Genomic DNA, 15,145 nt, shown 5'->3' with positions numbered 1-15,145 from the left:
GAATTATCAGCAGTAGCCTTGCTACATTAGTTGAGATCCTTCCTTATTTTAAATCATCTTAATTATTACTCTTCTAAATACACTGTTATTTTCTCTTTTTTAAGAGGCACCCACTACAGCAGTGGGAAACTCAGCACAGCAGCATACAGCTGTGCAACAACAAGCATTAACCCTGGAGGACCATCTGTGGGAAACAATTGTGTCTTTCTAAACCGAGGGAGTACCCTTAAATTAAGATTCAAGATTTCACGCAGACACCCTTGTGCCTTCTTGTTTCTTGCTGTCATGTCAAGAGTTGAACAGAATTCCGATATTTAAAGTTTGTTGTATAATCTAAATCTTTATTGCCTGAACACCCACCTGAAAACTCACACCACTGTAACTAAAAATGGTACTTTTTGCTCATGATGTGAAAAGTGATAGTAAAAGCCTTATTGGGAAGGTCAATTACATGAAAATAATGGGAATGGTGTGATTTGGGGAGTTTTCATGGGTTTAGTTTTTCTGTTTGGCTGATTGGTTTTTGAAGGGTCACAGTTTTTGACGGCAACCATGTTACTGCTTTTTGTCAGCGGTATGACTTCTGAATTGTAAAGGTATTTTTTGTGAATAATGCATATACATTTTATTCATTAAATATATCAAAACCTTCTAATTAAAGAGTTCACACTTGAAGCTCGAGCCAATTTGTACAGCAATGTCCTCCTCCAGATATACATTAGTGCTGTGACTCAGGAGAATGAACTGCAATCAACCTACTTTGAACTAGTGTTGCAAGTACCACATTTGCAAAAGGTGACTGAAGTCCCAGGGCCACACCTGCTGCTCTCCTGTGACAATGTCTGCCCTGCAGGCAGATCCTAAAGAACAATTCTGAAGAAGTAGCTCTGAGGCCTGAGGTAAATGTGATCTTTAAAAAGTACAGCTCAGCAGTCTCCAGGAGGGATTTAAGAACTTCAAACCCCGGGTACGAAATGGGATTTCTCTCCCTACTAGATATAAATTAGACAGCCTTCCTCTAGTTGCATTTCCTGTTAATGGTTTGATCAGCTAAAGTGGGTTGGGATGGGGAAGTTAATTCTAGGTCCATTTCAGTGGGTAGTTAAAGCTAGGAACTGAAAAACAGAAGGTATTAAAAAATCTAACAAAACCCACCAGCATACCACACCCCTTAGGATTAAGTAGTGGAGCAGGCCCTGGACCCCAGCTGAAGCCTGCTCAGTTTTGGTAAGCCAACTGCATCTTCCATTCCTTCCCCAAAGCAGTGCAGTTCCAGGTGATGGCAGAAAACCATGTGCCAGGGAAACAGCAGCCCTTGGCACTGGGCCTTTGTAACACAGGGTCACGTTCTCGCCCGCAGAGAAAAAAACTGCACTGGAACAAGTGGTCCTTTTACTGAGCTACTGCATCAGAGGAAGGCACCGCTTTCTCAGGCAGATGGTGTGATTCTTGGGGCTGTCCTGTACAGGGCCAGGAGCTGAATTCTCACGATCCTTGTGGGTCTGTGATTCTACTTGTTCCTCCCTAAGTTGTGCAGGGCTGGCAGAAGCACATCTGCTGATGCCAAACTGGATTGCGACCCTCAGAAGGGCTCAGGCACATCCCTCAGGCACTCCTGAGAACTGAGAGCTGTGAGCAGGCAAAGCAGATGTTTGGGTACATAGCTGGGAGGAGGAGAGCAAACAATCTGACACACAGGGATGCAGGCACTTCTATCTGTGGCACTAGCCTCAGGCACACACTTAGGCAGCTAGTGATTTCATCCCTTCCCCATCCCTCAGAAACCAGGAAGAATGATAGGAGGGAAATTTTTTTCCATTCTGTTAGGCATCGAGGCAGACGTGGTCTTCTAGGCGTTTTAATCATTGTTGAGTGTGCTCACACTAATTCACAGTGAGTTACTAGTGTGCACCACCGCACTGAGTATTTGAGATCTGTGAATTTCCCTTCTCACAAACAGGCAGCCAAAAAAGCTGAGTTTGCATCCGCTTTATTAGAAAACTAACCCATACAGCTTCAGCTTTCTGCATACTCACAGACACTCCAGGGAGCCTGCTTCCCAGGGCTGTGTGGAAATCACATTTCCAAATGCCACATCAAAGTGAAAGAGATGCAAATGGCTGTATCATCTGCTTTTCTTTGGCCCATCTGCCTTTGGCTGATGCATCCAGGGAAGGCTGGGACTTCGAGCTGCTTGAAGTAAAACCAACAAGCCCGATGCTACATGAGGAGACACCAAAGTGCATTTGCAGACAGAACGAAGCACATGTTTCTGTAGTCACTTGTGTGGTTTTTCTCTTGTGGCTACTTCTAGCTTCTTCTCTAATAATTGCTTCACCAGAACAGGATTCGACCGTCCTTGTGTTTCTCTTTGTACCAGGCCAATTAACTTATTTAAAACTTTTAAATTTCCTGCCTTTATCACCATAACCTTAAAGAAAAAAAAGCAACAATGTTACAGGAATACTGAACATCTTCACTCATCCCCAGACAGGGTATGAATATTTTTGTCTTTTGGACTGTTGTGAGAGAACATTACATTTTGGGCTAAGGTGTTATTTATAAAAACTGCCTTCAGCTTTGCAATAAGCTCCTGCTCTGCTCCCATGAGAGAACACAAGTCCCCAGAGAAGCAGGGCCTTACAATTAATAAAAATAGCTCCTCTTATAGAAAGAGTCAGAAAACACTTTTGGATTTTAACAGTGTCTGCAACTTGAACAGCAACTTTCTGGAAAAGAGCCAGAGAAGAAAGATGGACTTTTCTTGCTAATAGGATCTACCTTCTTACTGAATATTCTAACAAGTAATTTGCATCAAATCATAGCCTATTTGATAATATTTGTGAGGTCCTTAAAGAACAGATGTAGGTGTTTTTGTAACAATGTGTTACTTCCTTTAAGCACAGAATTCTTTGCAACATGACAATTAATTAACTGGTCAGAAATACAACTGCCTATCAGACAGCAAGTGACTGATGCACAATCACTTGGCAAAATTGCAAGGGCCATATTTAAAAGCTAAAAGGATCAGAAATGTCACCTCTGGGCATTCCTAAAGGAGAGCCTACTGCTGAAAGACAAGCATCTGGCCTTCATACTGCTTGTGTGGCAGGGAAGGCAATCTCTACATTGCTGGAGTTACTGAGTAGAACACAATAGCTGCCAACTAAACAGGATGTCATATTTGCAGATATTAAGGGAAGGGTTGTGAACATAGGAACCACCAACTGTGCCAATACCAAACTGAAATGCAAATATTGCTACTCATTACAGTATCTGAATTATTGTCAGTCTAAAATCTCCTTTGTAATGTCACACTATGGAAAGGACTCATTACTCTGGATCTGCAAGTAATTACCTATGTGGGGCAGAGCGCAGTGCAATCCAGATACTGCACTGTCATAAAGTGCCCAGTGTTGGCTTGAGCAGCTGTTTTTAAATTAGTTAATTCTGAAAAAAGTTACTCTCAAAACGCATTGAAACAGGAGTGTGGTTATGGATCTGCTGCTCCTGCACTTCCCAGTTGGTTCTAACGTCCCTTCTGTCCACGCCTGTGCTTTCCTACCAGCCTGAAAATACAGCAGCACTTTTATCAGGCTCTGCAAATGAGTCAGTCTGATGGAGGTCACTTCGACCTACTGCAAGCTCATTTTCTTTATCAAAAGCTCTTGCAGAGCTGTTAGCATCCCCCAATGAGATCTGGAGTGGGTGGTATTGTTCTCAAAAGATGTTAATGGTTTTTTCCAAATGGCAAATGTAGCTAGACATTGTTTATATTAGAAGTAAGCTATTCACTTCTGCTTTTACATTTTTGCTCCAGAGAACATATAAGCACTTGTTTTCATTTTGCTTTTTATAAAGCAGATTATATAGACTCTGTCAAGATCCATTCCAACTCCTCCCCTTCATGAGCAACAAGGGCTTTTTTCCCTTTTTTCCAGCTCAGACCTTGTTAGACCGATGAGCCACACTGGCTGCTGTGTCTTTCCAAGGAGATGGGGAAGAGCCAACCTCCCCCTCCCCCCATCTTTCCTACTGCAGCATTTACGTTGCTTCCATAGCCCAGCAGAACAGCAGAGTGGGCAGCAGCTCTGGAGCCACCACTGCTGCTGCCATGGGGTCTGGCTCCTCCCCACCCCACAGCCACTGTCAGGCAGGACAGCGAGCTAGACTTGTCTCTTTGGCAGTGCATGGGGACAGGGACATGGCGAAGAGTCAGATGCAAGTAAAATTTTTGCATTGCCAGTTTCTGATGCATTCTCTAATTCCGTAACTAATATATGCCTTGCTGGCAGGTAACTTCAGTCTCCAGCTTCAGAACAGTTTAGCAGTGTTGCCCCAATATCACAACAGATGACACAAAAATCAGAGTTTTTTGTCAGGTGGCAGGGTCAGGTTAATGGCAGTACAGCCGGAGAGGGACAGGGCCCTGTAGTTTTGCTTTCCTACATTAAAGTTTTAAGGTCTTTCAGAATGACTTAGCACATTAGCCAGACTGATAATTTCTTCTGCTGATCATTTTGTGCAAGCTTCAATTTCAAAAAATCCACTTAGTAAAATAAGAAAGGAGAAGAAAAGCCTGATAATATCTTGGCAGCAGCTTTACAGCTCTGGCTCTAGAGCTCAAATGCCATCAAAAGAGAAAAAAGAGAGAGGCCATTTTAACGCCCTTTCAGTGCCACAGACTGCCACAGTGCAGAAGGTTCCTAGCACCATCATAATCACCTCATTTTCTTGTCTATCAATCACTGCCTGGCAGATCTGTTCGAGCTCTTTTTGATCCTGTAACAGTTGAAGTTTCTGTTCTTTAACAATTTCAAGAGGAGTCTTCCCTTCTCCCTTCCACAATTCTGCAAGCACCTGAAAATCACAATAAAGCAGCAAAGGTCAGTGCCTTGACTTACCAACATTGTTTACATGCAGTATTTCAGTTACTGATCCAAGAAGCTAGATATTAGTTAAAGCAAGAGCAGATTGTCTAAACGAGAACAAACCCAAGATTTAATCCTGTGCCTCTCTGAAAGAGCCCTTGTACTCTCCCCCTCCTTTTCTGCATCCTGTAATAAGACAAAGAATCATCACTTACTGCACGAGTACAGGTTAATGGTTCACCCCTGGTGCTCTGCAGCCTCCCACAGTCCTGGGACCTGCCTGCTGCTGCCAGTGCCAGTACCTCTCCAAAGATGTTTGCTGAGCACAGCCCCGTGTGCCTCGCTGCACGGAGAGGGGCCACCCCAGCAGAGACTGGTAAGGCTGCTCCTCCAGCAGCACTCGTGCTCATCTCACATTATTCACATGAACTGCCTGAGAGCAGTCAGGAAATGCACCTCCATGAGCAATGGCTCTACCCGAGAATGACGATTAGCTGACTACTGTACCAAGTCCAATCGCAGGTAACGCATCCCATTACCAGGCCTCACCAGAAGCTGTAATGAGGATACATATGACAAAGTAGAAGAAAAATGGTGCCAAGCAGAATGAATGCAGCAGTTCCAGCCCACCTATGCATCATCTCCAAGTACCGGACTGCTGGGCAAACCCAGGCCTGTGGAATAATCACTTGTTAATGCTAGCGTGTTTTCCTACACTGCAGCAGGGCTATTGCCCTGGAATACACTTGAGAGGAGAGAACATTTATAAAAAACCAATTTCCTTGGGTAGTCATTTTCTGTATTCCCTTTGCTCTTATTTCAGGGCTGTGGGAGGAGAGTAAGAAAATCTCCTTTATTAAAACAGCTCCTTGAGCTCCATCCTGAGCTGAAGTGCCATTGCTGTGTCCCAATACGGAAATGGATGCCATGTCAAAATTTCAGCATTAAATATTCACTGTAGGATGAAGAGGAGTCTGGGAGGAGCATTCAAATTGAATGTTAAATAATTCACAGGGCAGCAAGAGAACTTGGGAAAAAAGAAGCATGTGGGTTGGTATCTTAACTACCCCAGCAATTTTCTTCAGCTTGACAAATTTTCTGGTACAAAAGACTTTCAGTTAAAGAATTCTGTAGCCACAACATGTATTTAAGAACCACGCATTGATACAATTCCTGCAAGAGGTGATTTGTTTGCCAGCAGTACCCCGAAGCTTGTATGGGATCTTATCACTCTTCTGGAGACCTTGTGACAGGGTAATGATATGCTGCTGCACTGTGGAAGCTCCATCTTAATTTTTCCCTGTTAAGAGGGTTAAAGGCAGATCACGATACTGAAGTTACTGATAAGCAGCCAGAGTTACAACTGCTGTAAGTGAAGCTTTCAGATGTTTATACTGAATAAATCAGTGCTGTATATGATGTCTTCTACAAGATCTTTCTTGTAGTGCAGTACTTGGAAGTCATCATGCCAGTGCTACCTGCAATACTCCTAGAAAGAAATACACTACATCCAACAGAGATTCAGCCTGTCTGAGCCTCTTGCTTTTATTTTTTTTTTGTGGCTCTCCATTGCTACCCCAGGCAGCCCTTCTGCTTCTTCCTCGAGGGACTAGGCAGGAAGCTTTCTGTCCTCTAGGCCTCCCAATGCACCCATACTGTACATCATCCTCAGAGTGAGCCCTGTCCTCATTGCACAGCACAGCCCATAGCAAACACCCTGGAGAGTGTAAGTGCTGCACAAATCAGGAGTGGACAGTGAATAAACCCTTTCAGTCTCCTGGAAAAAGGCAGATGGGATTTTTAGGATGCCATGGGCTGCAGGAGGGGGAAATCTGCAACAAACAAAATCTACACAGCCGACCATGGCAGAGTTATCCAGGAGCAACTCATACATCAGGCTGACTTAGAGCAGGGGCAGGACAGCTTGACAGTCAGAGATCCAGCTCTGATTCCCTGTTATGCCTATGCTAGTATTTCCTGGCACTGAGAAAAGCTTGGCCATTAAAGACCTTGAAGGCACCAGATTTTCCCTGTGTGACAGCTGCATCATGTGTACTACTCCATTTGGTAAAAAGCATCTCCACTTAGCTAGTAGAGCAACAATGTTATCAAGGCCCTTGCTTGTTTACAGGTACGTAGGAAAGCAGAAAGATATGTGGCCAAGACCTGTCAAAGATGCACTTTTTAAAAATGTGTCTCTCCACTTGGCAAGGAGCATGAAGCTAAAGAAAGCAGTTTAAAAAAATGATTTCAACTCATTTACACAAACTGCCTGCACCAGCACAGGAGGATCAAATTATGAAGTCTCCAGAGCTAAAATGTGAATTTCAGGTCTCATTTCCATTACTGAAATCTCAACAGTTTCTACTATTGATTCTTGCCTGAGCATTATTAGATTTTAATAATGTTCTGCAGTTTCTACCCATGCAGGCACAGCAGCATTGGTCAAGATGAATTAATCAGGACTTACATGTCTGGCTGCCATGGGCATCATATCAAACATTTTGCAACTGGTGAACGTGCCAGCTGACTGCTGTGCCTAGGAACGTTCCAACTGGAAACCCTATCTGCAGTGATTTGCTGCCAAGGGTGGGAGGAAGCAGCAGGCAGCACCACTTGAGTCAGTCCTGTGGGCATCTCTCATTTCCAGTGACGGAAGCCTTGATGTCTGGCAGTTGTCCCTCAGCCTCTCACAGAAGCGAGGGGCAGGCTGGGTCCAGTCCTCCAGATGGTATAGCCGTAATTGTCAAAGCAGATGGTTCAGTTTAGGTTTGTGTACTCTACTCATTTCCTTGCCATCTACTTTAAAGCAGGAGCGCCCAGTGGGTCTTTTGAAGTTATTCCTATGTGGGTGACCTAAGCAACTGCAGAAGCCAGCAAAACCTGGGCTCTGCTCTGTTCCATGGCCTACTGGGGCACTGATCCCCAGTGAACTCATGACAAGGGTGTCCACACGGAGTTGCTCCAGCATGGCTCTTGGCAGCAGAGGAAAGTTTCTGCTTCCCTGGCCCTGGAACCAGCCTCTTCCCACAATGCCATAACTCAAAGGCAGATCTGTCATGCCAGAGATGCACTTGCTGCCATCCAGGCAAATAAGGAGTGAGGCCCCATCTCAGAGACACTCCCCATTGGACTGGTTTCAGCCCTGGGTGAGCAGTCCTAACACCTCCCACTGTGGGCTTCAAAATGGTGCCTCTGTGGTGGGCCACAGCTGCCCCGATCCAGGACACGCTCCCCCCACATACCTGCACACCCACCCTGGAAGCTGCTCCTGCCTTTCCACAGGCACACTAGCCTGGAACTGCTTCAGAGACCTCTGGAGTAGGACACTGTATTTGATGGCAAGTTGGGCGTGAGCTGTGTAATTACCAACATGGTAATTATGTGAGCACACAGTGCCCTTTGCTTGGCACATGCATCCCACCATACAGTGCTCTGTGTCTACAGTCAGTGCTCACAGCTTTTATCTGCCTGTGTTTAACTGCCTTACACAGCAGAGACCGAACACAAAACCTTTTAAAAAATTTAAGCCTTTAACAGCTTCCTGCAGCGAGTACGTATGTGTACACATGTCTGTGCACTCACCCCGTCCAACCCTTCCATCCTCTCCTGTTGGATCTGTGTCTGCCACTGCACATCATGCTCCCCCTCCCCAAGTACTGCAATTCATCTGCTGGTGTGTATATATAGCCTTTTCTGCCCTCGGGCCAACCAGCATCTCTGCCTACTGCTGAGAATTGTTATAAACATTTGTTACTCTTCTGACATCCAGGCAACCAAAATACTTTTCTAAATGTGGCAAGGTTTCTGCAGTCTGATAGCATCATCACTGGGTGATGGCAAACAGTGCTGTGATTTCTCTGTGTCCAATTTCAGAGCACCGAGGACAACACACACATTACAAGGGGTTGGTAATTAAACAAGAAATGCATCTCTGAAATTCTTGACATTTCATAACCTGTCAGAAGTGCTGGCACACAAATATATCACAAGGCAGAAAACTTCCACAGAAGAGCATTAGTACCCTATCCCTACCTCCACAAGGAAAAGACTTAGGACTGGAGTTCTGAAGCTTCCCTTTCAAATGCAGACACCAAACTGATGGGTGTGCCACAACCCCTCAGGCACAGAACTGCTCTGCATTCCAATGCTTTTCCTATTAATACTTTATCTCCTTTTTCAAGCTTTTACTTTTCCAATACAAAATTTCTAAACGCACATGCCTAAAGCCAGGCACTTATATCCCTATTTATGACACCTGTCTTATGCAGCTGGCTATCCACAAAAAACAGACCAACAAAGAGACCAACTTAATTAAGAACTACAAGCATCTCCAAAAAAAGAAAACAAACCAGAAATTTTAAAAGTCTCCAAGTAGGGTAAAGAGCCACGTTTGCAACAGTTACACTTGGTTTATAACAATGCAGAAAAACCGTGAACTGACTTCAGTACTATTCCAAAGTTGTACTTGGATTTAATGGATATGTGTTAGATAGATGGAAAACTGCTCCATATCTTTCAGGGCGTCAAAAGTTTGAAAGCAGTTAAGGCAAGTTAAATGTCTTAATTAATAGTTTCACTGATAAACACACAAACAGGTCCTTATTGCACTTATCTAGAGTATAATAATTATTCTGAAAAGACAATGTATTCCACATGAATGAGCTGGCAATAATTTAAGTTGAATGATTAATTATTCCTCATCATAAAAACCCATAAAGTTTTACTACAGACACAGCAATCACTGTATCCATCAAAACCAGTTCACAATTTTAGACATAAATCATCAAGAGCTGATTTTTCAGACTGTCCTAAGCAACACGATATTTTTAAAAAAACGAGCTGTACCATCTTTACTTGTGTGAGAGGTTCGTAACAGCACTTGCTCAAAGAGGCAAGGATAAAAGAAAGGTCAGACCTTTCCCACTTCTGACCCAGGGGTACACCAAAGAAGAACTCTTTTTGTGACTACACTCAGGTGAATGATATCCTTTTCCACCTGCTAATGCTTGGGAACCTTACTGTCCCTTAGTACGTAGTAAGTGGTACTCTCAGCTTAGCTGGAAGCCACGGATTAGCTCCCACTGACCTTTCACTCAGGTCTGACTCGAACTGTGAAACTGAGATCTAATGTCTGCTCTGTTCAGAAGGAGGATTTATTTAATTGACTTCAGTTCACACTGTTTAAGTCTACTATTTGGCTTCTATCCCCTTTTAACACTGAATATGCAACGTATCTGTAAGATTATAAACACACACAAGGCATTTGCATCTATTATATTATAGATACAAAATTTATCCTTCATCACCACTAAACAATTTCCTTCTGAAGCAACCACTGTACTGGTACACATTAATTATAAAATTGCTACACTACTGGAGTAAGCAGCCACAGATTCAGAGTACAGTAAAATCAAAAAGGTACTTACTTGCTTTGCTGCTGTAGAAGAAATTTCTTTTTTTTCTAGAAGGTTCAAAAGGTCGGCCAGGAGAAAAGAGCTGACTGGGCTAGGGAGAAAGGGAGAAGTTACCTCAGAGAATAAGGTGATGTAATATATCTATGCTACTGTTGCTTGCCTAAAAATCATACAAGCTGGTATTTTTCCTCATGTTACTCTATGTTCAAGTTTGGTATTTGAGATAGCCTACTATGCCTTACCATCATCATATTCTAAAGACTGAAGACTGATTACAACTCTTAACTACATGGTCCTCTTCTCTGCAACATACTTGTTTGACTCCATTCAGGATGGCAGTGCCAAGGCCTGCGCAGCATTGCCTGGTGTAACAAACTTCACAGGGAACAACTAAAGCAGCAGTGGCAAAGGAGTGACGTGGTATTATTCATGGCACTTGAGAAAAGGATCACTTTTGTTTCACCGGTGTATGAATCACAAAGACTGACCTTTCCTTTACTGTAAGGGAATGTTGTTTCAAGTAACTGAGAAGGTTATTCAGAACCCAGCCGATCACTCTCTTTGGCTTCATTTGAGTCTGTTTCACCACATTTTCATAGAATTCTGCTAATCCATCTTCATTCTGTTTAAGAAAAGTTAAATGCATCAGAGATACCAGAGTGCAAACATGATTACAGAATCAGAGAATCACAGAATCGTTAGGGTTGGAAGGGACCTCTGGAGATCATCCAGTCCAACCCCTCTGCCAGGGCAAGGTCACCTAGAGCAGGTGACACAGGTTACAAGTTACAACTAATTAAACAATTACACTTGGCGTATAAATGCTCAATCCTAAAGTAAACTTCAGTTGTGAATTCACTGCAGAGGCACAAAACTTTGCAGAAATTTTATTAACATAACAGCAAACGAACTATCTTATGCCTAGAACAGATACATAGAGCTTATCTGTCAGCCTGTCTGCTTCAGTGGAACTTCCAACAAATGAGTGATCACTTTTCTCTTAACACCTCCCTAAAATCAGCATTTGGGGAGAACCTTTCTCATCTTCTCCTGTGTTTTAAGTATGTATAATGCTAGAAAATACAATGCTGCCTTCTCACATGCTGTCATGCTACCTTTTACCACAAACAGATTTTTCCTGAAACTGTCTACAGATACTTCACTCTTGATGTTGCAATCACTTCTATTTGTTTTGGATGGAAGGAGTAAGTGTCGCTTGCATTTACCCTTCAATGATATGGAAAGGTCATCCTGTAAGAAGCAGGGTTTTATTCTACCATTTTTTTTCAGAGAAGCTATGTAAGCTTTTCCACAGCACCCTTAAATGCTCAGAAGATATGACAGTAGGGGATTCAATTTATAGCCTAAGTGAAATCCGAGATTGTTTTTAGAAGAGCAGATACTGCACAGTCTGTTGAATGCTGTGGTGTTTGTCATCAAGCTATTGATGGATCTTTAACTGCAGCACAGAACTCATTAGGTTTACTGAAGGCTGAAGAAGTATGAAGTGGCAGCTCCTACCTTTTCAAGGAGAAATCCAAATCCAGCATGCCATTGGCCTTCTGCAGTGTGTGGCATAAACACACAGGAGGACAAGCCAGCTCTCAGAAGTTGAGAGGTAACAGTTTAGAGACAGCCAAGGAGCTATTCTAAGTATAGTCATCACAGCAAAAACATTTCCCAAGCACATACTGACTGCAGCCAGATCTTGGAATGGTTATGAGCAAAAAGAATGCAGGGTACACACTAAACCAAAGCCTGAGTTCTCCATCCACACACATCCCATCAGTCTCATATGCCCTTGCTTTTAAAGGCCATTTATTGCCACAGCAATACAGAATTTTAGACTTTCCCTCTCCAAACTTTCACAACACAAACTTCCAACAGCTCTGGATACCACATTTTTCATTGGTAATGATGTATGGCTTTTGAGAAGACTCCAAACTACTGCTCTCTGTTCTCTGAAACAGAACAAAATGTACTTAGATTAATGTCTGATATGCTGTAAAACTGGTGTGACAAAAATCAGACCCACTCCCTTTACCTTGAGACCATGAGGAAAGAAACTAAGTTCTCAGCTTAGGAAACCACTGAGGTCTTTTGTGAACCAAGGTAAACCTATATCTATATAAGACATGCAGATGTAATTCTCTTCTTGTGCAAGTTTCGAGCTGGCTTCCTGCCAAGTCCCCGAAACTCGACAACAAGGACCTGCCTCCCAGAGAGGGAAAAGAAAAAAAAAAACCAAGCAGCCAAAGCTATAGCAAATATATATATATATATATATTACATATGAGACAGATACACAAAAGGAGAATACCACACACAGAAGGGGGGGGGGGGGGGGGAAAGGGGAAGGGAGAAGGACAAAAAGGGGCAAGGACCGAACAAGCCAACCAGCTGACCGAAGGCAAACTAGCAAAAATCTCACCACTTCCCTTCGAACAGGCAGGATGGCTAGACACGGCCCAAGGCTCTCCCCTCACGCGTGGCAGATAACGGTAGTCACTGTAGGCCTCAGCTCCAGATAAACCAGACCAAAACAGGGACCCGCCGTTCTCGAACCTCGCCGGAGAGGAAGAGGGCGAGATGCCTCCCGCTGGCCTTATTTATACCTCAAGTTACGTAAAGGAATAGCATGGAATACTTCCGTGATCACTTTTCTAGTTCCTTCCTGGTTACAAGTTGGTCTCCAGGAAGGCCTAGAGTGAAACCACCACATTCTCCACCCCTTATTCCATACTATTTCTTTACGTAACACCTATGTCTCACGTTCGTCTACATCCCGCGCATATATATACACATTTGCATATATATATATATATATAGTTCTTGTTGGTCTCTCGGCACAGTTGTCTCGTCGTTGGAAAATCAATACCGATGTCAGTTCAGTCCAGATCTTTGGTCTCCTCAGTCACCATTACAGTTCTGATTTATGGCTGTTTCATCACTGGACTGTCTCATCACCGGATACCAGCAACAGCTTAGTTCAGGTCTCTCTCTCTCATCTGGTGACTGGCTTCCTGTAAAAACACAACTTAGGACATACAATTAGTTTTTCCCCAAGGCTAAGTTTCCTTGAGGCACACACTGGATGACTCCATCCTTCCTCATTACCCACCACGTATGTCCTGGCCCTTGAGCAAAGACAATCCCACGAATGGGTTTGTCTTGGCCTGAGGCAGGGGTAACCCAAACAGCTTTCCCTAGCATTCCCCTCAAATGGATTGCTGGAACTTTATCTCCATCAACAATGTGAAGGGATTCTGCCTGTGCAGGGCCAGCTCGATTGACAGAACCCCTGGTGTTAACTAGCCAGGTAGCCTTGGCTAAGTTCTTGTCCCAGTTTTTATAAGTCCCCTCACCTAATAACTTTAGAGTGGTCTTCAATAATCCGTTATATCTCTCAACCTTCCCAGCAGCTGGTGCATGATATGGAATGTGGTATACCCATTCGATACCATGTTCCCTCGCCCAAGTGGTGACTAATCCATTTTTGAAATGAGTCCCGTTGTCCGACTCAATACGTTCTGGGGTCCCGTGTCGCCACAGGACTTGCTTTTCAAGGCCCAGAATGGTATTCCGGGCCGTTGCGTGGGGCACTGAAAAAGTCTCTAACCATCCCGTTGTTGCTTCCACCATGGTAAGTACATAGCACTTACCTTGGCGGGTCTGTGGCAGTTTGATATAATCAACCTGCCATGCCTCTCCATACTTATACTTATCCCATCGTCCACCATACCACAGGGGTTTCAGTCTTTTCGCCTGCTTAATAGCGGCACAAGTCTCACAATCATGGATAACTTCAGAAATGATATCCGTGGTTAAATCCACCCCTCGGTCTCGTGCCCATCTGTGGGTGGCATCTCGGCCTTGATGACCGCAAGCATCATGGGCCCATCGAGCCAGAAACAGCTCTCCCTTCTGCTGCCAGTCTAGGTCTACTTGTGACACCCCTATCTGTGCAGCTCGGTCCGCTTCTCTGTTGTTATTATGTTCTTCATTAGCTCGCTTTTTGGACACATGGGCGTCTACATGGTGGACTCTCACATTCAGACTCTTCACTCTGGCAGCGATGTCCTGCCACAAGTCAGCAGCCCAGATGGGTTTTCCTCCACGCCTCCAGTTCATCTTCTTCCATCGCTCTAACCATCCCCATAGAGCATTGGCTATCATCCACGAGTCTGTGTAGAGGTAGAGTCTCGGCCAACCTTCTCGTTCAGCAATGTCCAGGGCCAATTGGACGGCTTTGAGTTCCGCAAATTGACTCGACTCGCCTTGACCCTCAGCGGCTTCTGCCACTCGTCGGGTGGGATTCCAAACGGCCGCTTTCCACTTCCGGTTCCTTCCTACAATTCGGCAAGAACCATCAGTGAAAAGGGCATAACGCCTTTCTTCATCTGGCAGCTGATCAAATGGTGGAGCTTCCTCGGCTCGGCTCACTGGCTCTTCTTCTTCTGCCAGACTGAAGTTCCCACCTTCAGGCCAATTGGTTATGATTTCCAAGATGCCGGGGCGATTCGAGTTCCCGATTCGGACACGTTGTGTAATCAAAGCCATCCACTTGCTCCACGTGGCATCGGTGGCATGATGCGCAGGGGGCACCTTCCCTTTGAACATCCAGCTCAAGACGGGTAATCGGGGTGCCAGGAAGAGCTGTGCTTCGGTACCAATTACCTCTGAAGCTGCTCGTATACCTTCATACGCCGCTAAGATTTCCTTTTCCACAGGGGTGTAATTGGCCTCAGAACCTCTGTAGCTTCGGCTCCAGAAACCCAGTGGTCGCCCTCGCGTCTCGCCAGGCACCTTTTGCCAGAGGCTCCAGGAGGGACCTTTATCTCCAGCTGCAGAGTAGAG

At 44.4% G+C, this 15,145-nt stretch overlaps 1 protein-coding gene across 4 annotated transcripts in view; it reads right to left on the bottom strand.

The window, feature by feature from the left end:
* Nucleotides 1-1,974: 1,974 nt before the first annotated feature.
* The window catches only part of GATB (glutamyl-tRNA amidotransferase subunit B), a 49,654-nt gene continuing 36,483 nt past the window's right edge, over nucleotides 1,975-15,145 (bottom strand). For all 4 annotated transcript variants that reach the window (XM_051790601.1, XM_051790599.1, XM_051790600.1 and 1 more), the window contains 4 exons: nucleotides 10,777-10,910; nucleotides 10,301-10,379; nucleotides 4,726-4,860; nucleotides 1,975-2,431 (listed from right to left, as the gene is read on the bottom strand). In XM_051790601.1, coding sequence (XP_051646561.1) covers nucleotides 2,279-2,431; nucleotides 4,726-4,860; nucleotides 10,301-10,379; nucleotides 10,777-10,910 — 501 coding nt within the window. In that variant the 3' untranslated portion in view covers nucleotides 1,975-2,278. The remainder of the gene's footprint in view (nucleotides 2,432-4,725; nucleotides 4,861-10,300; nucleotides 10,380-10,776; nucleotides 10,911-15,145) is intronic.

Source organism: Manacus candei, unplaced genomic scaffold (genome assembly GCF_025592945.1).
Source record: "Manacus candei isolate 608988 ecotype Guabito, Panama unplaced genomic scaffold, ASM2559294v1 h1tg000028l, whole genome shotgun sequence".
In the NCBI taxonomy this organism is placed as follows: Eukaryota; Metazoa; Chordata; class Aves; order Passeriformes; family Pipridae; genus Manacus; species Manacus candei.
Note: the sequence above shows the minus strand (reverse complement) of the source record. Positions and strands in the feature narration are given on the sequence as shown.